This window comes from Gobius niger (genome assembly GCF_951799975.1).
Source record: "Gobius niger genome assembly, chromosome: 4".
In the NCBI taxonomy this organism is placed as follows: domain Eukaryota; kingdom Metazoa; phylum Chordata; class Actinopteri; order Gobiiformes; family Gobiidae; genus Gobius; species Gobius niger.
Genome location: NC_136855.1, coordinates 31,087,253 through 31,112,696, shown reverse-complemented (window position 1 = coordinate 31,112,696; position 25,444 = coordinate 31,087,253). Strand labels below are relative to the sequence as shown.

The following is a 25,444-nucleotide window of genomic DNA, read 5'->3' as shown; positions in this document are numbered from 1 at the left end:
ATAGTTAGGGTCTGTGTAAATGTTTTCCATTGTAAATTTCATGGATAGAGCCTCCAACAAACATGTCTCTTTAGTTTACTCCATCAACACATCTTCAAGCAGCGCCACTTAAGCTACATGTGAGAATTTGTTTTGAAAAAATAACATTTTCCTACACCATTCACAGCCAAGCGATTACTCGATTAATCGTAAAAATAATCGATAGATTAATCGATTACAAAATAATCGTTAGTTGCAGCCCTATAATAGATCAATCATTTCCTTCATAGTTTCGGTGTCAGTTGTACAGGAGTTAGACCAAGGTTCACCAGGTGTCATCTGTGACGGGTGGTTTCCGATGTTTCGCCTTACGGATAAAGAGGCTTTGTCACATCAGCAACAGTCAGGGGTGGTCAGAATCAAAGCGCTTCAGTTTAGAGTTCAGAGTATTTTTGTTGACAACTTATTACTTTAACACACAAATTATACTCTACTACATTCCTAAAAAAGGCTCCAAAGCAAAAGGACTAAATTAGCAGCATATTTTGTCCCATTTGAAAGGTAGAAAACGCTATGCAGCTGCCAGTACTGACTCATGACAAGGAAGAAAGTTTATCCCTGGTGTATTGTCGAACACTATTTCATTGCTTTCACCTGAGGGATTTATACTGATCTAGTGGTTATCCAAGTTGCAAAGTGAGAAAAATCACATACTGCTTCCCTTTCAGAAGACTCCCAAACGCAATAGGATGGTGTTCAAATCGATCAGTGTCCAAATCGCAGCAGTCCTTTGTACGCGGACTGTGCAGATGTTTAAAAAGAGTCGTACTGAACAAAATATGTTTACCATATCCATTAGGCCTGAGCTGAAGATATATGAGGGCATTATGAACCTCTACCACCTAAGAACCTTCATTAACAACAAAACACTTGGAAGCTCAGCTCAGTTCGCCCTTCTTTCCCTCATCAGCCGCGCTGCATGCAAAACAACAGCTCGGACTTGGGCAGGAGTTATGTTCCTGTGCGTGTGCGTTAGCTCGTCTATTAAATAGCCTTTCAAAGAGTCCTTGAGCTTACCTGCCAAAAGTGGACCCGGCAAGAAGTTGTAAAAGCTGCCAGAACTGAGGGAGTGTTTGCGTGTGTGTGTATGTGTGTCCACTGCAATGTCAGCCAAGAAACTAACAGAGCTTTTATACCGAGGCTTGGTCTGCAGCCAGCCTCAGTGCCCCCCTCGAAGTCAATAGAACTGGGTAAGGTGAAAGAAGGAGAATGGGTAGAGGTGAGGAGCAGGAGATTTCAATGTGTGTGTTTAGTTTCAGAAGATCGTTCATTTTCCGGTGAGGCAAAATAAATGACAGGGCTGCGGCTGCACGATATGAAGAAAAAGAAATGGCTCTGGCTGTCACGATAAATACTGTACTCGACTTATCGTTCAATAGATAAACAATACATTTTTATGCTCTGTATTTGTAGTCTGTACATTTATTAGCATTTTCCACATTTTTTTCAATGTAATACTTCATTGTGGGATATTTTAAGATTAATTACTTTTCGAACTGTAATTTCTAAGCTTTCAAGTTAGTTTCTATGGCATTATAAGGCCTGCAAAAATATTTTTTCTTGTTTCCTCAATATATTGAATATATATATTTTGTTATGACAGGCCTAACGTCAAAACCTGAAAAAGGACCAAAACAAAGCTAAATTAAAGTAAATTCTTAAAAATTTAGTTTAATTTATTTGAGCAGTTCACATTTTTAATTTAGTTTTTAAGCCAGCACAAGCTTTCTTTTGGGCATAATGACAGCGCGCGGAACTATAGGACTGGGACGATGCTCTCATCGTCTCATGATCGGAAGGTCGAGGGTTCGAATCCCACATCCTGAAAGTGCACACTGTCGTTGTGTCCTTGGCAAGACACTTCACCCACATTGCCCCCAGTGTCTGCGTACATTGGTGTATGAATGGGTGAGCTGTAAAGCGCTTTGAGTGCCTAATGTAGGTGGAAAAACCCTATATAAGTTGAGACCATTTACCATATAGGATGAAACCGCTAAGCTTTTCATTTGTGGGTGAAAATCACAACTGAGATTATAGCTGATACAAGCAAGAACTTAACTAATTTATTAACAATGAATTAAGGTCATATTTAAGGTCAATTTCGATTTTGTGTCATTTAAAGGCACACTACGCAACATTTTGGAATATACTATTCCCATCAGTACAAAACATGCTCCTAATGATCAGCTCAACATAGACAGAGCTGCATTACTGCAGTGGGTAATCAAAGAATGGATTTGTATGTGAACCTAACCTGTTCAAATCTCAAATTCTGCTGACTTTAGTCGACATCTCCGTGGAAACGAGCTGGAGACGCACCGACTCCCGATGAAGTTACAGTCATGTCTCAGGAGAGGTGAGCCGTTCACAGCTCAAATCATCTGTCATAAAATAAATGCTTGTATTTCCATTTTATTTATTGGGTAATATTCTACGTAATGTGGCTTTAACATTCTTAGACCTAATGCAAGTTTCAATCCCCATCATTGTTTCTCGCGAACATGTTGACAGCCTATCAGTGAGAAGCACAGTGGCCAGAAGATGGAATGCTCAGGGACGGCATGTTGCAGATTACACGGCCTACCATAAGCATATGAAGTCAGGAAGTCAGTCCTGTGCAGCGCCGTGCCTCTCTTAATACTATCTTTAACTTACAGGCTGCTGCTACTCTCTGCTCCTCTGCTTCCTCCCGGCGCTGCCTTGCTTATCATGTTTCTTCCTGTGTTCTCCTCTCACTTATTCACAACTTCTTTTTTTGGTTTTGATTTTTTTTTTTTTCCCTTCCTCACCAGCGCTCCGTTCCCACACAAGAGAGTCCATTGTACTTTGTCAGATGCCTCGGAGTGCCGGGCCCAGCATGCCTGCGCTCGGTGTGAGTGTGTCCCAGTTAGAGAACAGCTGTCATATTCAGCCATCACATGCTGCACAGCTGAGATTTACCACCAACTTTTACTTTGCATTGTCTTTTTATTCTTCTTTTATACTCAAGTCCTGGTGACTAAGCTTTAAGTCTTGCACTCTGCAAACAAGCAACTTAATCCCTGTTGTTCGGGCAGTGTACACAAGGTTTGTTTACCAAAGGATTAAACAATGCATTGGCCAACAAATCGGGCTGAGTACCGTTATACGATACCAGTTTGGTATCGGAAGAAAAAAGGTACTACTGGTATCGAAAAAATAAAAGCAGAAAGCAGGTACAGAAAAAAATATTCTCTTTAGAGACAACTTTCATGCTTGTTGGTCCAGAGACAGTAATAAAGGGTGATAGGGCGTTTTAGCTCAAATAAATGATACATATTTAAAAGAAGTACCGTATTTTCCGGACTATAGGTCGCACTTATTTTCACAGTTTGAATGGGGATGTGTCTTATACGCCGGACCAACTAATACGTTATTTTTTATTTTATTCAAATATATAATTTTGCATGCCGCTAGAGGGCACTGCAGGCTAATCGACCAGCAGAAAGAAAGTTTGGAGTGAGCAAGAAAGCGGAGGTTACTCTTTAAACTGCAATGAAGTAAACAAAAGAAAGCTCATCTTTATGCTATAGTTATCTGAACTGTATATGTGGCATTATCATACCAGACACCTATTTAGTTTGTTGTTTAATGTGTTACCGTACGCGTTGAATCGAGATGAGAAATATTTTAGTGTAGGTATCAAATGCTGTGCAATCAGAAGTGCAAAAATTGTTGGATCTCATCTGAGTGGTTTACCTGACATTTTCAAGTCTAGGTCGAAGAATAAGGCAAAGACAATTCTTGCTGACCCCTCACACGCCCTGTGTGGGCGGTTTGAGCTCCTGCCCTCGGGTAGGAGGTACCGTGTGCCCAAGGGTAGAACCAATAGAGTGAAGAAGTCTTTTATCCCCACTGTTATAGGATTTTTAAATAAGTTATAGAGATTTGACCTTTTCCTTGGCAGCTGCACTTTTATTAATTTGATTTGATCCACACTTGTGTACTTTCATTTTTAGTAGGGTTTTTAGTTATTATCTTTTGTCTTTTTATTGTTACCAATCTGCATGATTGTGTTTCTGTATGTTTCTTATGGCTGCACACAAATTGCCCCTCGGGGATCAAATAAAGTATTGAATTGAATTGAAAAAAAGTATTCACAACAGCAGCCGACTGAAAGAGCGCTGAAGCACAAACGATGCAGTTCCACAACGGCAAACACGCAGCTTAATGTAGTGTATTGTTCAGATACTATTATGAAGTTAGACATTAAGCATTTATCCTACACTGGTAGCTGTCATATGGGATCTTTGCGACACACTGAGATCAAACTGCTCATCGTTTAATCCTGCCACGCCATGACACTGGAGTGCACAGATTTAAAACCAAAAAGCCTGATTCGGGCCCAGTTAATTGAAAGCTTGTCACTGACCCGGCCCCGGATAAAGCGGAAGAAAATGGATGGAATGGATGGATGGGTCACTGACAGTGTGACAGCAACGTCATTTCTGTTGAAGTCCCTAAACTTTGTCGTGTCCAGGCAGCCAAAAAAAAAAAAACAATGTCGAAGTAAGCCCGAATTCATTACACCAGTGTTTCTGAACTAGGGGTGTGGGTTAAAAAAAATTGTAAAATCTTTGAATTTGGCAGTATTTTAGCTTCATTTTGAAAACAACACTCACTTCTAAATTCTGGATAATGTAAGTATAGTTGACTACGTGGTGAAAACATTGGTAGGGGGTACTCGGAATAAAAATGACTCAAGGGGTCTGTAATCCAAAAAGGTTGGGAACCACTGCATAACACTGATCAGTGTCAACCATAGACCCATAAAATGTTTCGGTAACACTTACTAATAAATACACATGATTCAACCTTAATAAATGATGAGCTAACACTTAATTCATCATGAACAATTCATTAGTTAAGTGTGACTAACACTTAATAACTACATAGCATCGAATAATTGAAGTATGTGAAGAACTATTCATGATGAGTTAGGATTTAACTGTAGTAAAGTAGTTATTGAGTGTTAGTCACACTTAATGTTAATTAAGATGTTAATTCATCATTTATTAAAAGATGTAAGTTGCCCGTTTTATACTCACTACTACCACCTCAGGTCTTATCTGTAACTGCACCTTCTATATTAAGCTTGTGCACTTCGGACCCGAAGTAACAACTTTTTGAGTGACAGTGCAGGATTATAGAGGCAGTTGTGGTGAATAGGTTTGGGCTCATTCTACACATTAGGACATTGCTGGAACACGTAGGAGGAAAATACATAATTTTAACATTTTTAAACTCTGTATAGTCCCTTCAAGGTTAAATAATAATGTGTAGTTATTATAAAGTGCTACCAATGTTTCTAAACAATCTTTAAAGGAATGGTGGAATATATTCAGAAGATCATAAGACTTATAGAGGATCTTTGCCTCAAGATATTTATGTTGTACTTTGTAGAAGAGTATAATACAAAAAAAGTAATTGAGTTTGCTTGCTCATAAAAGGGAAATATGCATTGCAGGTCGTATTAAAATACTTGATTTCACATTATTAGAAAGGTCTGTAAAGAACATATCAAATACAGTTTGTCGTGTTCGAGATTTATACCAATATTGCAAGAGAAATGCCACCGGTTATAATGCAAACTCAAGTTCTTGTCAGTGGAGACATTGCAGATTTATTACTTTTTAACACCTGACCTTGAAAGCTTTTTTAAGAATAATGGTTGCAGGTGCTGGCAAAAAAATAAATAAAAAAAAATCACCCTTCAAATTACTTCCAAATTCCACACTCACCCCCCTACTCCAGACAGTTTATTATTACCCTTTCATACCAGTGTAATAAACAAAAAAGCCTCCGCACCTGACCTGACTCCCACCTACATTGTCACTTCCAGTTCATTCAAGACTCACATTTGGAACACGACAGCATCCATTAGTGCCATAAAGTGTAAAGCCATTAGCACACACAACAAAGCAAAGACTACTTCCCCATTGCACACACACACCATCACCGCAGCTATGCTAATACCCCGGCAGAGTGTGTTGTAACCTGACAGATGATGGTCAGAGGATTTTGTAACCCAAGCTCCCCTCTGCTTTTCTCTTTCAGCAGCAGCACAGATTCAACTTACAAACAAAGCGCCATTCCAAATCACTTCCCCAAAGCTATTAAGACAACCAATTTCTGTTATCTCCCAAATGCTTTCGCCAAACAAACAAGCAGGCACTTGGAAGGGACTCTGATTGTTAATTTGTGTCTTAAAACCGGTTTTCTCATGCCCAAAACATAAATAGCTGAGGAGAGATTCAATTTGTCTGATTGCTACATTTACTATGTTAGTACATCTGCCTTCCTTGAGTGAGTTACCTTTGTTTAGCAAGATATCCTGATGTGACCCATTGGTGCAGAAATGGTGGAATGCTCTGCCTGACTCTGTAGTGCAGCTTAGGAGTGTTTGTAAATGTCCACTTGTATGTCCATGACCCTGACTAAAGCATGGCATAGCACATCCACAAAATGTATACCACTATATGGAAAAGTCCTATCCATTATTACCTCTAACATGACTCCAATGGGCTATTCGTTTTTGCACTTTGCCTATGTCTCCCTGCTAGGCCTATGTCGGATTTGTGATAACAATTTTAGATGGAATTCATACACTACAAAATCTACATTGGAATGAGGCTATACTACCTGTACAAATCTTCATATAACACACTTGAGATTATGGCAACACAATAAATCACCCAAATTACTGTTTTTACGGTGTCTGGAGATCAAACAAATAAGAAACCACAATATTTTGTAGTCACTCTAATCGTACATCTTACGGAAAATTGCACGTTTTTGCTAATAGTCAGATTTTTTCTTAATTTTACCTCAATTAATTTTGTTCATTTATATTTCATCTCATATTGACACAATGTGCTGAAAAAGCAATTGCTCAATCTCTTAACCCCCACCTGAACCGAGCACATTTTCTCCAGTTTGGCTTTACCCAAATCTAAAAGCTTCTTGAAAAATTGTCAAAATAGCACAAAAAAAACGAGACAAAAACAAGGATGAAAACCCCCCCAAAAAAATCACCAGAAGAGCGACAAAATATGACAGAAACGCAATAAAACAGCCACAAAAGTGCTGCAAAAAAGTGACATCAGAAGTGACAAAAGTGGCAACAACGAGGACAAATCTTAGATCAGTCTTGTCGGTCTTAGCTTTCAAATGAGGCGTTTCACTGGCCTATAGGCTGCAAACTCCAGTCGAGAAGCTTTTAGATTTGGGTATCGCTGAACTGGAGAAAATGGGCTTGGTTAATTTAAATTGTGTTGAAATTGTTTTATAAAATTCCACAATAAAATCGTCCATGTTGAAGATCATTCTCGTGATTTGGTGCAGAAGTTGCTTCTCAGTGGTGCAAATGAGGTGGGAAAGGATAACCGTGTATCTATAACGCTATAGCATTATCTCAGTATGTGACATCCCTCTGCGGTGTGTTAAGTGTTTTTGACTTACTTCCGCGTTAAATGCGCTCTCTTCCTCCGCCCCGTGAGCCCCGACGGCAGCGCACAACCAGAGCACGAGGACGCTCCGTCTCCAGAGCAACCAGAGGCAACTGTCCCGTGAGCCCGGGGCCATGGCAGAGGGTCGAGTCCTTTTGCTGCCGATGTCGTCCACTTCTCCGCCTGTAAGCTCCTGTTAGTGCTGCCTTGTTCACACAAAAAGCTGCCGTTTAACAACTACAACAAAGTTTTCCTCGTCGAAATGCAGTTTTTAGAGGTAATGAGCTTCCATGTCGTTGAAATTAGGAGCAAGTCCAGATTTGTCATTGGGACCTCGCGACAGCGTGACTCCGTTACTGAGGTGCGTTCACAAAAACGGAGAGAGACAAATACAAAAAAATATGTTTCGAAGTTACAGCTTTCAAAACTGGAAAATGTCAAATATGTCGCCAATGTTCTCGTTACTTCAAAGAGAGCACTTTGTCAAATGAACCTCACAGTCGCCGTGTGGGATTCGTGCACCTGACAAGTCGCTTCTGGCCCAAAAAAACTGCAACAAAATCTAGTCTGAAACACGTTGGCAAATTATTAACTGCAGTCATATTCTTAAATAAATAGTTTCCTCCCATAAAAACGACATCTGGCGAGTTAGCTACCAATGTACCCTGAGATAAAAGTTGATCAAACACCGAAGTGGTAAGGACAAAGTTCACCGCACTTGGACGACTCCCTCAGCAGCGGTGACCAGCGAATGGGCAGCAGCAGGTCAGCGCGAGTTGTTCCGATCCAAATCTGTGTATTACTGTCAAGAAAAGACGTCTTTCTTCCCATTTATATCCTGTTTTCTCCCCAGATGAAGCCGTCTGGTTGCAGTCACCCGTGTTGTTGTGCCCTGCTGCCATGCATGTTGTCTCCACGGAGTGCAACACTGTGTGGTCAGCTCCGCGATGTTTGAGCACCTAACGTGGGCATGCCGTGGCGTCAAAGGACCGCGCGCCACCGGAAGTATCACTGCTTCTGTTCTTTCAAAATAAGACTGTGCGCTCGACATCATCACCAAAGAACTCAAAAAGGTAGATTTTTTTCCCCCGCTACATCTTTGCACGTAATCCTGACCGACCCATCGAGATTTAGTTGAAGCTTTTTCAACTTAAATGTTGCTTGAAGAGGACAGTAAACGCCATAGCATTTGGTCTGGTTTTAATTTGTAGAGCGTTTCCGGTGTGGTCTGCTCTTACTAAAGTCAATTCATGTCCATTAAAGGTCTTATCCACCGGACGGATGGGATCGAGGCTGGAGTGGGAAGGGTTACCCAGTAAAGACCAAAGACACAGAGGCAGATATCCTCCATGTGTTCATTTCAGCTCACCTCAGCAAAGTTGACACACACACACACACACACACACACACACACACACACACTTTGCATTTGCACATTCTCACCCGAGTTTGCCTATGCTATACCAGCGCATAACCACTTTTTTATTATCATTACAGTGATATAGATCGAGTCAAACTTAACATGTAAGCCAGTGTTAAGTAGTTATGTTTGATGCTGAAAGAATAAATATATTGAATCCAGGCCCTTTAGATTCCTGTGATAGGGGCAAATCTGGCCTCTCTGTAGATATGGGCCTACTCTTTCCTGAGATGCCTCCCATATAACTTCATATTTATCCACACAAACGAAAAAGAAGAATTAGTCAAAAAGGTGCTTGAGTTTGGGCCATCGTGGAGACGAGGAAACAAATTAGCCTGCGACCAGGTAACCTTGCCTGCTACCGCTGCCCTTAAATAATCATAGACAAAAAAAATATAAGCCGTCATCTGTACTGGGTTGCCTCGTGGTGGAGACATTAACCTCTCACCTCAAGAGGCTTTGTCAGCAACTGTCTACGATGGAACTCCTGTACTCTTGTCCTCTTCCATCAGAGTAGACACTGAAGCAGTTTAAATAAAGCTAAAAACAATAGCTTACCATTAGTTAACAAGAAATGATGAGCACTGAGGACCAGAATGTTTTAAGTGAAGTCTTGTGGACTTTGAAACATAGAGGGGCACCATCTCAGGTTCATGATATCAGCAAATTTAGCTCTTCAAACAGAGGATGAGGAGGATTTCTCAAACAGAGCTGGTTTCTAGGTATTGTTCTCATCAAGGACAAAAGGTTTGTGGCACTAACTTGGTTAAGGGATGTGAGTTACTGTATGTTATCTGTCATACAGTTGCACGGATGTAAAACACATCAACTCAATTAGTAAATCTGAAAGACTCTTTTCAGGGGCGTGGGGATTTTCCCGTTCCTGAACATGTATCAGCACCTGCTGGAAATGTGTCATTCTGCTTAACGGAGCGCTTTATCCAGGTGAGTTGCTGCTGTTTTTTCCCCGATGGCATCAGACCCCACAGGCCAAAATCCATCACCACAACCAGTGACGTTCCGCTTCATCTGGAGATGGGCTACTGAAGCAGAACACAATCCTCACATACCACTGCCGTAATTGTGGATGTCTTGATTCTATGATCAGCTACTGCCCCCTGTTGTTTGGTACTGTCACATGCAAGTAACCTGTGAACATAGACTTTTTGTTTTAGCTCCAGCTCAAAAATGATTGTGTCATTATGTAAATCAATGTGGAGCAATTACATATACTGATCAGTCATGTGTCCTGTGTTTTTAACTTTACTATTTGCATGCATTTTTGTATATCTCATATTCACACAGCAGGTATTCTCAGTCACATTCAGTTTTCCGTTGGCTCAATTTGGTAAGCCCAAAGGAATCAGCTCAACTTGTGTGACTTCTAAGAGTGAATTGGCTTTTTTTTTCCTGTAATACATAATTATTCTGCTTGCTGTTTCTCTCTTATACTATATTTTGAAAAAGCATGTTGTGGCTACTGTTTTGGATTTGGAGTGTGAATGCCCCCAGTCCATTTAACTGCGGTATACTTAAAGGTATGTACTTTTTAAGTTTTATGTATAGGCAGATGGCAATACAAACACAGGCACATTTATTTATTTATTCCATTGTTTGTACATTTCCAGCTAGTGGCGAATGCACCACTCAAGGGATTGTGGACATAATGAAAAATGTTAGCAACTCTTTGGACGGAGGCGACATAAGGTAGACTCTTATTTTTGGTACTTGCTATATTTTGTCATTGTCCAACATGACTAATACAAAGGACTGTTGTTGTTTTTTTATCTAACAAGCCAGCATTATCAAACCGTTGTCCTGTTTTGCAGTGGATTGCAGCATTTAGAGACAGCAGTAGTAACGTCAGTGGCTGATGGCTCAGAAAAGTTTGCTGTTGGCAAGTTTGTTAGTCTGCTTTACAGAAAAAACTCTCCCACCAAGTTTGCCGGGTTAAGCCTTTATGCCAATGAGAATCAGGTAATATTTCATCAAGAAATTTCTACATTACACAGCAATGTTACTGGTGAACTCAATTGCTTCCAAATTTAGGCTTCGACAGAGCGCCATCCAAACGTTACTATCACTGTTCAGCTGCCGAAAGAACTGCCTGTGGACAGAAACCACAGATTAGCGTTGATCATGGTGACGTTACCTCAGAAAGCTGCAGTGAGTAATTATACACATTTAACTGAATCTGTGTGTAGTCCATGGCTATACTTTTAATATCTCAATGTTACATTTCAGAGTGTGTTGGTGAACTCCTCAGACTACCTGTATAATAACAGGCTGGTCGGCTTAAGTGTTAAGGAGAAAAGCGTTTCAGGGCTGCAAGAATTTGTCAACATCAGCATGAACGTCACAACCAGCCCATCGGTAAATCCAGTTCACATTATGCATGAACCAAATCTATTTCTCCTGCAATACTGATATTTCATGTGCCACAGGATTCCCACAGACCCCAGTGTGTGTTTCTGAATTACTCAACTCAAAGTGAGTATAAAACACCTTCATAAGGAGTTTTTTTTTTTGTGGAATCTTGTATTGACGTGTCCATTTCATCAGCATTAGACACTGACGGCTGTTTGACCCTTTGGGAGCCTGGACAAGATCACTTTGTCTGCTCCTGTGACCACCTCACCTTTTTCGGGGTGCTTATGGTCGGCATATTATTGAGAGATCAGTGTACACACTAAGTACTGTTTCAATCACAGTGAAATTATCTGCTGCTCTCAGGTATCCAATCAAGTTCCCACTCAACTCTCAAAAACAGACGTGGACATTCTGACATACATGACGTTCATTGGCTGCAGCATTTCTTTTTGCGCGCTCCTCAGTGCAGTTCTTCTTTTCACCCTGAGAAGGTAGTTCATTATTTTTACTTAAATGAATATCCCACATCGAATAACCCGACTTTACTGTATCTTCCCTGCATCCCAGAGATATCAGGTCAGACGTCTCCATGAAGATCCATGTCAGTCTTGCCATTGCGCTCCTCTTCCTCAACATGCACTTCCTACCAAATACAGCCGTCGGAATCTGGCACTTCTCTTGGCCTTCGCCCTGGCTGTGCTTCTACTTGGCCGTCGCGCTGCACTTTTCCCTGCTGGCCTCGTTCAGCTGGATGGCCGTGGAAGGATTTCATCTCTATCTCCTCTTGGTTAAGATTTTCAACATCCATGTCAGCAAATACCTTCTCAAAGTCAGCCTGGTGGGATGGGGTGAGTGGCTGTGTTTCACTGAGGTCTTTTTCACCAATAAGAAACACTCACACTGCGTGAAAAAATATCTGTGTTTGCAATTTCTTTTTGCATTTCAACATAGTAAGTTTATTAAAACATTGTGAGCTCTCTCATATTGTGATATCATGATAGATTGCTATTGTTAATTAAAGGCACTATACCTGATTATTTTTTCTAGTAATGGAACAACATTTGTTTTGTCTTCAGACATTTGTCGGGAAAACACTGCATCCAATTATAAAGCACTGATATAGATTATAAAGCTAGTTTTCTAGCATTTCTGTGAAGCTGACCCTGTAAGTCATGAAATGTTCCAATAAAATTGTCTCTCAGTAGAACTGGGGATGCTACAAATAAGTTAGAAAAGTTGGGAATGAGTTTGCACCACATCTATCATTTTAAAGGTCCACGTATTTGACCTTGTAGTGAGTACGAGTGGTTAGCATGTAGGGCTGGGTATCAATTCGTATTTTTCCCAAATCGATTCGATTCGATTCTCTTCACAAGGGCCCGATTCGATTCACAATTCTCTTCGATTTTTTTTTTTATTCCGTTAAGGATATCACATGGTACCAATTTTACTTGGATATTGGAGGCAATGTAACAAGTGAATTTCAATAAATACTATCTTATCTTTTCTTATATGGAAGACATTCTCAGAAGAGCTAATGCTGCAAATAGTAGAAACTAACTCTAAGTTCGTAAATTATAATATAATATAAATATAAAACCACCCCCATGGGGCCATGTGTCTAGTGACGCACTGACACAGCCAATCAGGCGGGCCTTTGACAGTAAACAACATGGCTGCCACCATAGACATCAGACTGAAGTATGGCAAGATGTATGGAAAAAAAACACCAAATCTTTGTTTGGAAGATTTAAAAAACAAAAAAAACAAATTCCACACAGTAACTTTGATCCCCGACACTACCTTAGAATCGATTCCAGTGTTTTTTTAATCGATATCGGCCTGTTTAAAGGAAAATCAATTAGACTTCGATTAATCGTGAGTAAATGCACCATGCTGACCACTCATGCAGCCACTGGGTCACTCACTACAAGGTCAAATACGCACAGATATCAACCTTTTTCGTTTGCATAAAAAGTTGCATATTGCACCTTTAATGGTTCCTCTTTCATTATTTGTAATGAAGCCTAGGCGTTAATTCAACCTGGGAGACTATTTTCAGCATCACATACCTCCAGCCAATGATCGCTTCCGAGAGGGCCACACCTCAGCCATCAGCGTAAGAGCCGCACCTCAATAGCAGCCAATCATCGCCCTCGGTCCCACTTTTAAGCCCCAGCAATCATGGTTCGTTCGCTTCCCAGCCGCGCTGCGACCCGCCTCCGCCCCATCTCCGCCTCTTCTATCCACGGCTTCTACCTGCTGCAGCTTCACGGGTCTTCCATACCACCACCAGTGTCCAGGCTTTGGGGAAGACATCCCTAACTCCAAGCTGTTCATCCATACTGACTTTCATACATCGATGTCTACCACCGGGGTCTGATCGCCAAAACAAAATACATGTCAATAAATCTTTGTAATCGCTGCTTTTGTCTGTTTGAGTCTATCCAGGTTGAAATTATAATTAAAAGGAAATCAGGTATAGGGCCTTTAACATTGTGAAAATCCTTGATTCATAGGTGTCCCTGCGGTGGTTGTGGGAATTGTGGTGAGCATCAGCAGAGACTTCTTCGGCACTGTGTCTATGAACCAGTCTAACTCTACTGAAATGTACATAAGATTTTGTGTGCGAGACAGCTTTAGGAATATGTTGGGAGAGTTCAAATGCTAAAAACATCTTTGGTCTTCTTGCGTGACTGAGGGCCCACAACTTGTACGGCATAAATTCATAAGTATGTTAAAAAAAAAAAAAGTGAGTCTCCAGCCACTAGGGGGCAGATTAAATAAGAATAAAAGGAAAGAATTCCACAGGTGTCCAGCAGAGGGCACTGACATAATAAGAAATCAGGATATAAACAACACATTGTAGTCAAGTGGGAAATGGACAGTCTGCCCCTGGCCAGTGTTGGCTCAATGATCAAAATCATTTTATATTTTGGAGCTTTTGTTTATGGACCCCGGCGATACACTCACGATATATTATACTTATCCCGACATAAGTTTGAGCTATTGTTGGTGCGGCCCTCCGACTCGATTGAGGCTTCTCATGTGGCCCCTTATAAAAATTAATTGCCCACCCCTGTTCTAAAGCGAGACAAAGCTGGTAAGTACTGAAGCAGAACACATCATGCATTTTCTTGGATAAAAATGAAGGGATTCTTTGTCCTCACACTGAAAAATATCAAGTCTTGACAAGTCACAAACCAAGTACACGTAAATGATCTGCAGGTGTCTGTCTCTATGAAACACTTCACATAACACTGCCATAATTGTGGGTGTTTCGATTCTATGATCAGCTACTGCCCCCTGTTGTTTGGCACTGTCACGTGCAAGTAACCTGTTTGTCTCCAAACATAGAACTTTTTGTTTTCGCTCCAGCTCATGTGTCATTATGTAAATCAATGAAGAGGAATTGCAGATATACTTTACTGATGTGATCAGTCATGTGTCCTTTATGTGAATGCCGTTTTTAACTTTACTATTTGCATGCATTTTTGTATATGTTACACTCACACAGCAGGTCTTCTCAGTCACATTCACTTTTCCTTTGTCTCACTTTGGAAATCCCAAAGGATACATGGCAATCAGCTCAACTTTTTTGACTTCTAAGATAATTTTATTTATTTATTTGTGTGTGTGTGGAATACACAATTAATCTGCTAATTGATTCTTGCAGTTTTTCTCTTATACTATATTTTGTCTTTAAAAAGCATGTTGGCGTTACTGTTCTGGATTTTGATTGTTAATTTGAATGTGTGCATGTGTACAGAATGCGGCTATGGTATTCCTATTTAACTTTTATATGTAGGTAGATGGCAATGTAAACATAGGCACATTTATTTATTCATTCCATTGTTTGTACATTTGCAGTCGACGGCTACCAATGCGAACAGGAAGAGACTGAAGGATTACTGAACAATGTTAGCTTCTATTTGGACGGAGGCGACATAAGGTAGACTCTTTTTTAATATATTTTGTTGTTGTCCAACATGGCTATTACAAGGGATTTTTTTTTTATCTAACAAGCCAGAATGATCAAACTGCTGTTTTGCAGTGGATTGGAGGCTGTAGAGAGAGCAGTAATATGGACAGAGGATTCTGCTCCACCAGACATTGCTGTTGGCAAGTTTGTTAGTCTGCGTCACACAAAGAAACCATGTAATAGTTCCGTTCACCCCTGCCCCGAGTTTGACGGGTTAAGCCTTTATGTCAGTGATAGTCAGGTAATATTTCCTCAAGAAATTCCTGCATTACACAGCAATGTTACTGGTGAACTTAATTGCTTCCAAATTTAGGCTTCGACAGAGCGCCATCCAAACGTTACTATCACTGTTCAGCTGCCGAAAGAACTGCCTGTGGACAGAAACCACAGTATAGCGTTTAACATGGTGAAGTTACCTCAGAAAGCTGCAGTGAGTAATTATACACATTTAACTGAATCTGTGTGTAGTCCATGGCTACACTTTTATTGTCTCAATGTTACATTTCAGAGTGTGTTGGTGAACTCCTCAGACTACCTGTATAATAACAGACTGGTCAGCTTAAGTGTTAAGGAGAAAAGCGTTTCAGGGCTGCAAGAATTTGTCAACATCAGCATGAACGTCACAACCAGCCCATCGGTAAATCCAGCTCACATTATGCATGAACCAAATCTATTTCTCCTGCAATACTGATATTTCATGTGCCACAGGATTCCCACAGACCCCAGTGTGTGTTTCTGAATTACACAACTCAAAGTTAGTATAAAACACCTCCAATTTCTTTTTGTAGAAATTGTACTGACGTGTCCATTTCATCAGCATTAGACACTGACGGCTGTTTGACCCTGTGGGAGCCTGGACAAGATCATTTTGTCTGCTCCTGTGACCACCTCACCTTTTTCGGGGTGCTTATGGTAGGCATATTATTGAGAGATCAATGTACACACTAAGTACTGTTTTAATCACAGTGAAATTATCGTCTGCTGCTCCCAGGTATCCAATCAAGTTCCCACTAAAATCTCACAAACAGATGTGGACATTTTGACCTACATGACCTTCATTGGCTGCAGCATTTCTTTTTGCGCGCTCCTCAGTGCAGTTTTTCTTTTCACCCTGAGAAGGTAGTTCATTATTTTTACTTAAATGAATATCACACATCGAATAATCCGACTTTATTGTATCTTCCCTGCATCCCAGAGATATCAGGTCAGACGTCTCCATGAAGATCCACGTCAGTCTTGCCATTGCGCTCCTCTTCCTCAACATGCACTTCCTACCGAACACAGCCGTCGGAATCTGGCACTTCTCTTGGCCTTCGCCCTGGCTGTGCTTCTACTTGGCCGTCGCGCTGCACTTTTCCCTGCTGGCCTCGTTCAGCTGGATGGCCGTGGAAGGATTTCATCTCTATCTCTTCTTGGTTAAGATTTTCAACATCCATGTCAGCAAATACCTTCTCAAAGTCAGCCTGGTGGGATGGGGTGAGTGGCTGTGTTTCACTGAGGTCTTTTTCACCAATAAGAAACACTCACACTGCGTGAAAAATATCTGTGTTTGCAATTTCTTGTTGCATTTCAACATAGTAAGTTTATTAAAACATTGTGAGCTCTCTCATATTGTGATATCATGATAGATTGCTATTGTTAATTAAAGGCACTATACCTGATTATTTTTTCTAGTAATGGAACAAAATTTGTTTTGTCTTCAGACATTTGTCGGGAAAACACTGCATCCAATTATAAAGCATAGACATCAATTTTATGAACTTGCCGGTCAGTTTTCTAGCATTTCTGTGAAGCTGACCCTGTAAATCATGAAATGTTCCAATAAAATTGTCTCTCAGTAGAACTGGGGATGCTACAAATAAGTTAGAAAAGTTGGGAATGAGTTTGCACCACATCTATCATTTTAAAGGTCCACGTATTTGACCTTGTAGTGACTCTGTACGAGTGGTTAGCATGTAGGGCTGGGTATCAATTCGTATTTTTCCCAAATCGATTCGATTCGATTCTCTTCACAAGGGCCCGATTCGATTCACAATTCTCTTCGATTTTTTTTTTTATTCCGTTAAGGATATTACATGGTACCAATTTTACTTGGATATTGGAGGCGATGTAACAAGTGAATTTCAATAAATACTATCTTATCTTTTCTTATATGGAAGACATTCTCAGAACAACTATGCTGCAAATAGTAGAAACTAACTCTAAGTTCGTAAATTATAATATAATATAAATATAAAACCACCCCCATGGGGCCATGTGTGTAGTGACGCACTGACACAGCCAATCAGGCGGGCCTTTGACAGTAAACAACATGGCTGCCACCATAGACATCAGACTGAAGTATGGCAAGATTTATAGAAACAAAACACAAAATCTTTGTTTGGAAGATTTAAAAAAAAAAAATTTTCCACACAATAACTTTGATCCCCGACACTACCTTAGAATCGATTCCAGTGTTTTTTTAATCGATATCGGCCGGTTCAAAGGAAAATCGATTAGATTTCGATTAATCGATTTTTTTAAACCCAGCCCTATTAGAATGGCGCCTTTACTTTCCATCGCAGTGGTCTCTGGGACACTCCAGGATAAATTGTTTGGAAGGTTTTCACTGAAGGTTCTCACCAGAAAACCTATCAAAAAAATGGATCCTGGAGTGTCCTAGAGGCCACTGTAATGGAAAGTAAATGCACCATGCTGACCACTCAAACAGCCACTGGGTCACTCACTACAAGGTCATATTACGCACAGATATCAACCTTTCTCGTTTGCATAAAAGTTGCGTAATGCACCTTTAATTTAGTGGTTTCCTCTTTCATTATTTGTAATAATAATTAAAAGGAAATCAGGTATAGGGGCTTTAACATTGTGAAAATCCTTGATTCATAGGTGTCCCTGTGGTGGTTGTGGGAATCGTCGTCAGCATCAGCAAAGACTTTTACGGCACTGTGTCTATGAACCAGTCTAACTCTACTGAAATGTATGTACGATTTTGTGTGTCACAGGACTGTTTTTGCAAAGCCCAGAACAATGTAGGACAATGTATAATGAATATGGCTGTTTTTCATCTTATTCTTCAGCTGCTACATTCGCCAGGACCTGGTCAAACAAGTGACTACACTGGGGCTGTTCAGTCTGATGTTTCTCTTCAACTTCCTCATGTTGATGGTGGCTGTGCGAAAGATTGTGTCAATGCGTAAGAGCAAACTGGTAAGAGACAAAAACACACTTTGAATGGGAAAAACAATAGAGCTATGTTTGTTTGTTTGTTTAGTTTGGGCCAAATGACTGTAACAGAGCCAAGAAGGACATCTGCACCCTGCTGGGAGTCGTCACTTTGCTCGGTACCACCTGGGGTCTCATCTTTTTTTCATTCGGCCGACTCACCACTATCGGACTCTACGCCTTCTGCTTCCTGAATCCTCTACAAGGTACAGTGACAGTGCCCTTTTTACCCCTCCCTTTAAAATAATTCAAATAAGTTCCTTTTAGCCTGTTTGTGTATGTTTCACAATCAATGTCCCTGCTGTTTGCATTGTTTAAATAACGCTGCTGACACATTTGCATCTGTTTTTCAGGCCTGTTCATTTTCCTCTGGTTTTTGATGGTTGCGATAAAGAAGGGAAAAGCGACGACAACAAGCAGCACCGAAACGCAAAGCTCACGTGTTTCTGCGGGCACTGAAAGCCATTAAATGAATCGCGCCAAAATGTCTCAGAAAGGGCGGGTATATATTTCAACTATTGTTTGATGGAACGTTTGCATTTTTGTATTTGTGGCATTGAAGATATTATAGTTGTGCATTAAAAAGCTTTTGACTTGCTGATGCCTGTAGAAACCTTGGTGTAGTTGATGGTTGGTTGACATTTTGTTTTATTGCACTACTTCTTTAATATAGTACTGGAATATCACTTTTTATCGAGTTTTTTCAATTAATATGTTGTAACTAAAATAAATAAATAGCAATTTGTATTTTAAGTTGTATGAAGTCTCTTTTTCAGACAAAGATTTGTGCTCCAATAATTAACATGTTTTTGCGTTGGCATGGTGCTATGAAACCACAGAAGGAATATAGTTTGGGCCAAATATCCTACATATATTCACACAAAAATGAATGAAAAACTGGGCAAGGTGCATAATGCCAACAACAATTATAAAACATACAGTATTTTTTTTAAAGTTGAGGCTACAAACTTGCATAACAAAGCATTTCTTCTTACATCTGAATGTTCCTTCTGTGACTTGCACAGAACAGAATAGAGGTTTTGGTGCAAGGGCAGGTCATACAGTTCAAACAGAGGACATTATCAGGATAAATGTGTAAAGTTATTATTTACAAAGCAACACATGTACAGAGGATCCTGACATTTGGTTCAGTCATGCACCAGGAGATCTGTATAGAAGACAGACATGTAGTTGGTGCGGGTATTGTGTATCTGCTGCCCTCGTGTGGAGAACATGAGTATTACATTGGATGCTTCCTGGATCCAGCATCTCTGTATAGCAGGGGTCTCAAACTCATTTGGACTGGGGGCCAAAAATGCGAACCCAGTGTTGGTCGGGGGCCGCAACAGACAAAGCCTTTTATACTAAGTCAATTATAATTTAGCAACTTTTTATTGTTTGCTATAATCTCACTTAAAATAGACTGTACATTACATTTCCAATCAGCCAAACATTTGCTGAGCTTCTACATTTTAAATTACAGATTTAGACAATTCGGTTTTTTGTAATTAATCCCATTTTGGTTCAGGGCATCAGTGATCTTTCAGGAGTCAGGTCCAGTTTCTGTCTGTGAGCCTATTAAAGAAATGCAAAATGTACAACAAAGTTTAAAAAAAAAAATAATAAAAAAAAAAAAAAGATTGTATGTCTGCGAGATCACCGTAGCATGCAGAAACATCCCAGCTTCCTGAACTGTCACTGATGAGTGAATATATCTGAAGTTATGAAGACTGAATGTAATTGTTTTTTAAATTTTCTTTATGTGACTTTTGAAAGTGAGAGGAGAGTCAAGAACTACTCCAAGGAACTCATGTACCAGTTTTGAATTATTGCATTGAATATGCTGTTTTATAATTATGTTTCAACACTCTGAAGCGCTTTGTGACTCTGTGTCTGTGAAAGGCGCTATACAAATAAAGTTTACTTACTTACAGTTCGAGCTCCACATCTCTGAGAAATATAGATGTAGGAATGCGGTCAGCTTCCTGTACATTTTTGTTGTTGGAGTGTATATTACAGCATCGTCTGCATGTCTGTATCTGGGTGTTTCTGCATCCTTTTGGAAGATTGTTTATGTTGAGTGAAAAAAGAACCGGTCCACAGTGCACTCTCGATTTACACCGTTTGACCACAACTCACTGCATTCTATTGGAAAGACATGATTTCATCCAGTTGAGGGCTTTCTCTGAAAAATTAAAATGAGATCATTTGGTTAGTTGAATTTTGTGGTCAGTGGTGTCAAAAGCGCTCTTTAAAGGAACAGGCCGTTTTTCCATACTGAAATATGTTGTTACCTGAGCTTAGACGAGTTGATATGTACCTGTCTGGACTTTGTCCGTGCCCGTGGAAGAGCTTGGTCACTTCTAACTTCATCCCATTTGGAGGTTTAGGAATATGTTGGGAGAGGCCAAATGCTAAAAACATCTTTGGTCTTTTTGTGTGACGGAGGGCCCACAACTTGTAGGGCATAAATTCATAAGTATGTTTAAAAAAAAAGTAAGTCTCCAGCCACTAGGGGGCAGATTAAGTAAGAATAAAAGGAAAGGATTCCACAGGTGTCCAGCAGAGGGCACTGACATAATAAGAAATCAGGATATAAACAACACATTGTAGTCAAGTGGGAAATGGACAGTCTGCCCCTGGGCAGCTGTGGCTCAATGATCAAAATCATTTTTCATTTTGGAGCTTTTGTTTATGGACCCCGGCGATACACTCACGATATATTATACTTATCCCGATATAAGTTTGAGCTATTGTTGGTGCGGCCCTCCGACTCGATTGAGGCTTCTCATGTGGCCCCTTATGAAAATTAATTGCCCACCCCTGTTCTAAAGCGAGACAAAGCTGGTAAGTACTGAAGCAGAACACATCATGCATTTTCTTGGATAAAAATGACAGGATTCTTTGTCCTCACGCTGAAAAATATAATCAAGTCTTGACAAGTCACAAACCAAGGACAAGTAAATGACCTGCAGGTGTCTGTCTCTATTAAACACTTCACATAACACTGCCATAATTGTGGGTGTTTCGATTCTATGATCAGCTACTGCCCCCTGTTGTTTGGCACTGTCACGTGCAAGTAACCTGTCTGTCTCTCCAAACATAGACTTTTTGTTTTCGCTCCAGCTCATGTGTCAGTATGTAGATCAATGAAGAGGAATTGCAGATATACTTATGATGTGATCAGTCATGTGTCCTTTATGCGAATGCCGTTTTTAACTTTACTATTTGCATGCATTTTTGTATATTTCACACTCACACAGCAGGTCTTCTCAGTCACATTCACTTTTCCTTTGGCTCACTTTGTCTGGAATACATAATTATTCTGCTTGCTGTTTCTCTCTGATAGTATATTTTGAAAAAGCATGTTGTGGCTACTGTTCTGGATTTTGAGTGTGAATGCCAAAGGTCCATGCGGTATGTCCTTTTTAAGTTTTATGTACATAGGTAGAGTGCAATATGAATATAGGCATATTTATTTATTTATTTACCTCCAGAGCTATGCGCCGGTAAACAGATTAAGGACATAATGAAAAATGTTAGCAACTATTTGGACATAAGCGACATAAGGTAGACTCTTATTTTTGGTACTTGCTATATTTTGTCATTGTCCAACATGACTAATACAAAGGACTGTTTATCATTATCAAACCGTTGTCCTCTTTTGCAGTGGATTGCAGCATTTAGAGACAGCATTAGTAACGTCAGAGGCTGATGGCTCAGAAAACTTTGCTGTTGGCAAGTTTGTTAGTCTGCTTTACAGAAAAAACTCTCCCACCAAGTTTGCCGGGTTAAGCCTTTATGCCAATGAGACTAAGGTAATATTTCATCAAGAAATTCCTACATTACACAGCAATGTTACTGGTGAACTCAATTGCTTCCAAATGTAGGTTTCGACAGAGTGGCATCCAAACATTAGTATCACTGTTCAGCTGCCGAAAGAACTGCCTGTGGACAGAAACCACAGTATAGCGTTTAACATGGTGACGTTACCTCAGAAAGCTGCAGTGAGTAATTATACACATTTAACTGAATCTGTGTGTAGTCCATGGCTATACTTTTAATATCTCAATGTTGCATTTCAGAGTGTGTTGGTGAACTCCTCAGACTACCTGTACAATAACAGGCTGGTCAGCTTAAGTGTTGAGGAGAAAAGCGTTTCAGGGCTGCAAGAATTTGTCAACATCAGCATGAACGTCACAACCAACCTTTCGGTAAATCCAGCTCACATTAAGCATGAACCAAATCTATTTCTCCTGTAATACTGATATTTCATGTGCCACAGGATTCCCACAGACCCCAGTGTGTGTTTCTGAATTACTCAACTCAAAGTGAGTATAAAACACATCCAAAAAGAGTCTTTTTTTTTTTTTTTAAACTTGTACTGACGTGTCCATTTCATCAGCATTAGACACTGACGGCTGTTTGACCCTGTGGGAGCCTGGACAAGATCATTTTGTCTGCTCCTGTGACCACCTCACCTTTTTCGGGGTGCTTATGGTAGGCATATTATTGAGAGATCAATGTACACACTAAGTACTGTTTCAGTCACAGTGAAATTATCGTCTGCTGCTCTCAGGTATCCAATCAAGTTCCCACTCAACTCTCACAAACTGACGTGGACATTCTGACATACATGACGTTCATTGGCTGCAGCATTTCTTTTTGCGCGCTCCTCAGTGCAGTTCTTCTTTTCACCCTGAGAAGGTAGTTCATTATTTTTACTTAAAGAGGGGGTATTATGCTTTTTTCAATCACATAGCACCAGTCTATAGCACACTACAATGATGACGAAACCTTCTGTTGGTCTGTAAATGCAGTAAATTAGAATAACTGCCCTGTATAAAATTGCTCTCTCAAAATGGATGTAGCGAATGTCTTGAAATAGGCCTCTGCCTCTTTAAGAACCTCTGACCCTTCCGACACGCCCCCTCCACACGCTGTCTGTGGCATCAGTGGGGAGGGGGTTCTGCTGAGGAGCAGTGGTTGGTTACTCGGCTGGTGACGAAAGCTCGGAGGCGTCTCCAGGAGGTGGCTGCGTTCCTAGGAGGACTCAGGCAAACTTATCCCTAAAATGGCTGCCATCAGAGTTTTTACAGATTACTCAAAAATATGTGAATGTGCCAAGGCAACACTTCAGGCATGTTTTAATGAGGGAATGACATAATAACATGATGTAAAGCTTGAAAAAGTCGATTTTGCATAATACCCCCCCTTTAAATGAATATCACACATCGAATAACCCGACTTTTTTGTATCTTCCCTGCATCCCAGAGATATCAGGTCAGACGTCTCCATGAAGATCCACGTCAGTCTTGCCATTGCGCTCCTCCTTCTCAACATGCACTTCCTACCGAACACAGCCGTCGGAATCTGGCACTTCTCTTGGCCTTCGCCCTGGCTGTGCTTCTACTTGGCCGTCGCGCTGCACTTTTCCCTGCTGGCCTCGTTCAGCTGGATGGCCGTGGAAGGATTTAATCTCTATCTCATCTTTGTCAAGATTTTCAACATCCATGTCAGCAAATACCTTCTCAAAGTCAGCCTGGTGGGATGGGGTGAGTGGCTGTGTTTAACCAATAAGAAACACTCATCCTGCCTGAAAAATATCTGTGTTTGCAATTTCTTTTTGCATTTCAACATAGTAAGTTTATTAAAACATTGGGAGATTTCTCATATTGTGATATCATGATAGATTGCTCATTGCAATTTATCATTTAAGTCACTATACCTGATTTTTTTTTCTGGTAATGGAACAAAATTTGTTTTGTCCTCATACATTTGTAGGGAAAACACTGCATCTAATTATAAAGCATTTGTGTCAGTTTTATGAACTTGCAGGCCAAATAAGTTGTGAAAGGTGCCGATAAAGTTGTCCCTGGGGAGAATTGGGGATGCTACAAATAAGTTAGAAATGTTGGGAATAAGTTTGGACCACATTTTAAAGGCGCATTATGCAAAAAAAGAGTGTATATTTGGCTGTACGAGTGGTTTGCATGGCACCTTTACTTTCCCTCACAGTGGTCACAAACCAAGGTTTTCACTGCTGACGAACCTTCCGGAAAACCTACAAAACAACTGATCCTGGAGCTTTTTCTTTCACATAAAAAGTTGGATAATGCACCTTTTAGTTTTGTGGTTTCCCATTTCATTATTTGTAATAATAATTTAAAAGAAATCAGGTATAGGGGCTTTAACATTGTGAAAATCCTTGATTCATAGGTGTCCCTGCAGTGGTTGTGGGAATCGTCGTCAGCATCAGCAGAGACTTTTACGGCACTGTGTCTATGAGCCGGTCTAACTCTGATGAAATGTACGTACGATTTTGTGTGTCACAGGACTTTGTTTTTGCAAATGTAGGACAATGTATAATGAATATGGCTGTTTTTCATCTTATTCTTCAGGTGCTACATTCGCCAGCACCTGGTCAAACAAGTGACTACACTGGGGCTGTTCAGTCTGATGTTTCTCTTCAACTTCATCATGTTGATGGTGGCTGTGCGAAAGATTGTGTCAATGGTTAGAAAAAAAGCACACTTTTAATGGGAAAAACAATAGAGTGATGTTTGTTTGCTTATTTGTTTGTTTAGTTTGGGCCACATGACTGTAACAGAGCCAAGAAGGACATCTGCACCCTGCTGGGAGTCATCACTTTGCTCGGTACCACCTGGGGTCTCATCTTTTTTTCATTCGGCCGACTCACCACTATCGGACTCTACGCCTTCTCCATCCTGAATCCTCTACAAGGTACGCCCCCCCTTCAATTCAAATAAGTTCCTATTAGCCTGTTTGTGTATGTTCCACTTAATACTATCAATGTGCCTGCTGTTTGCATGATTTGAATAATGCTGCTAATACATTTGCATGTGTTTTTCAGGCCTGTTCATTTTCCTCTGGTTCTTGAGGGTTGCGATAAAGAAGGGAAAAGCGACGACAAGAAGCAGCACC

The 25,444-nt window shown here is 40.4% G+C and overlaps 2 protein-coding genes across 2 annotated transcripts in view; one reads left to right on the top strand and one right to left on the bottom strand.

The window, feature by feature from the left end:
- Positions 1–8,466, bottom strand: part of mmp15b (matrix metallopeptidase 15b) — a 30,709-nt gene extending 22,243 nt beyond the window's left edge. The window contains exon 1 of the mRNA XM_079554710.1: positions 7,519–8,466. Coding sequence (XP_079410836.1) covers positions 7,519–7,641 — 123 coding nt within the window. The 5' untranslated portion in view covers positions 7,642–8,466. The remainder of the gene's footprint in view (positions 1–7,518) is intronic.
- Positions 1–25,444, top strand: part of phospho2 (phosphatase, orphan 2) — a 234,655-nt gene that overhangs the window by 104,781 nt on the left and 104,430 nt on the right. The window lies entirely within an intron of this gene.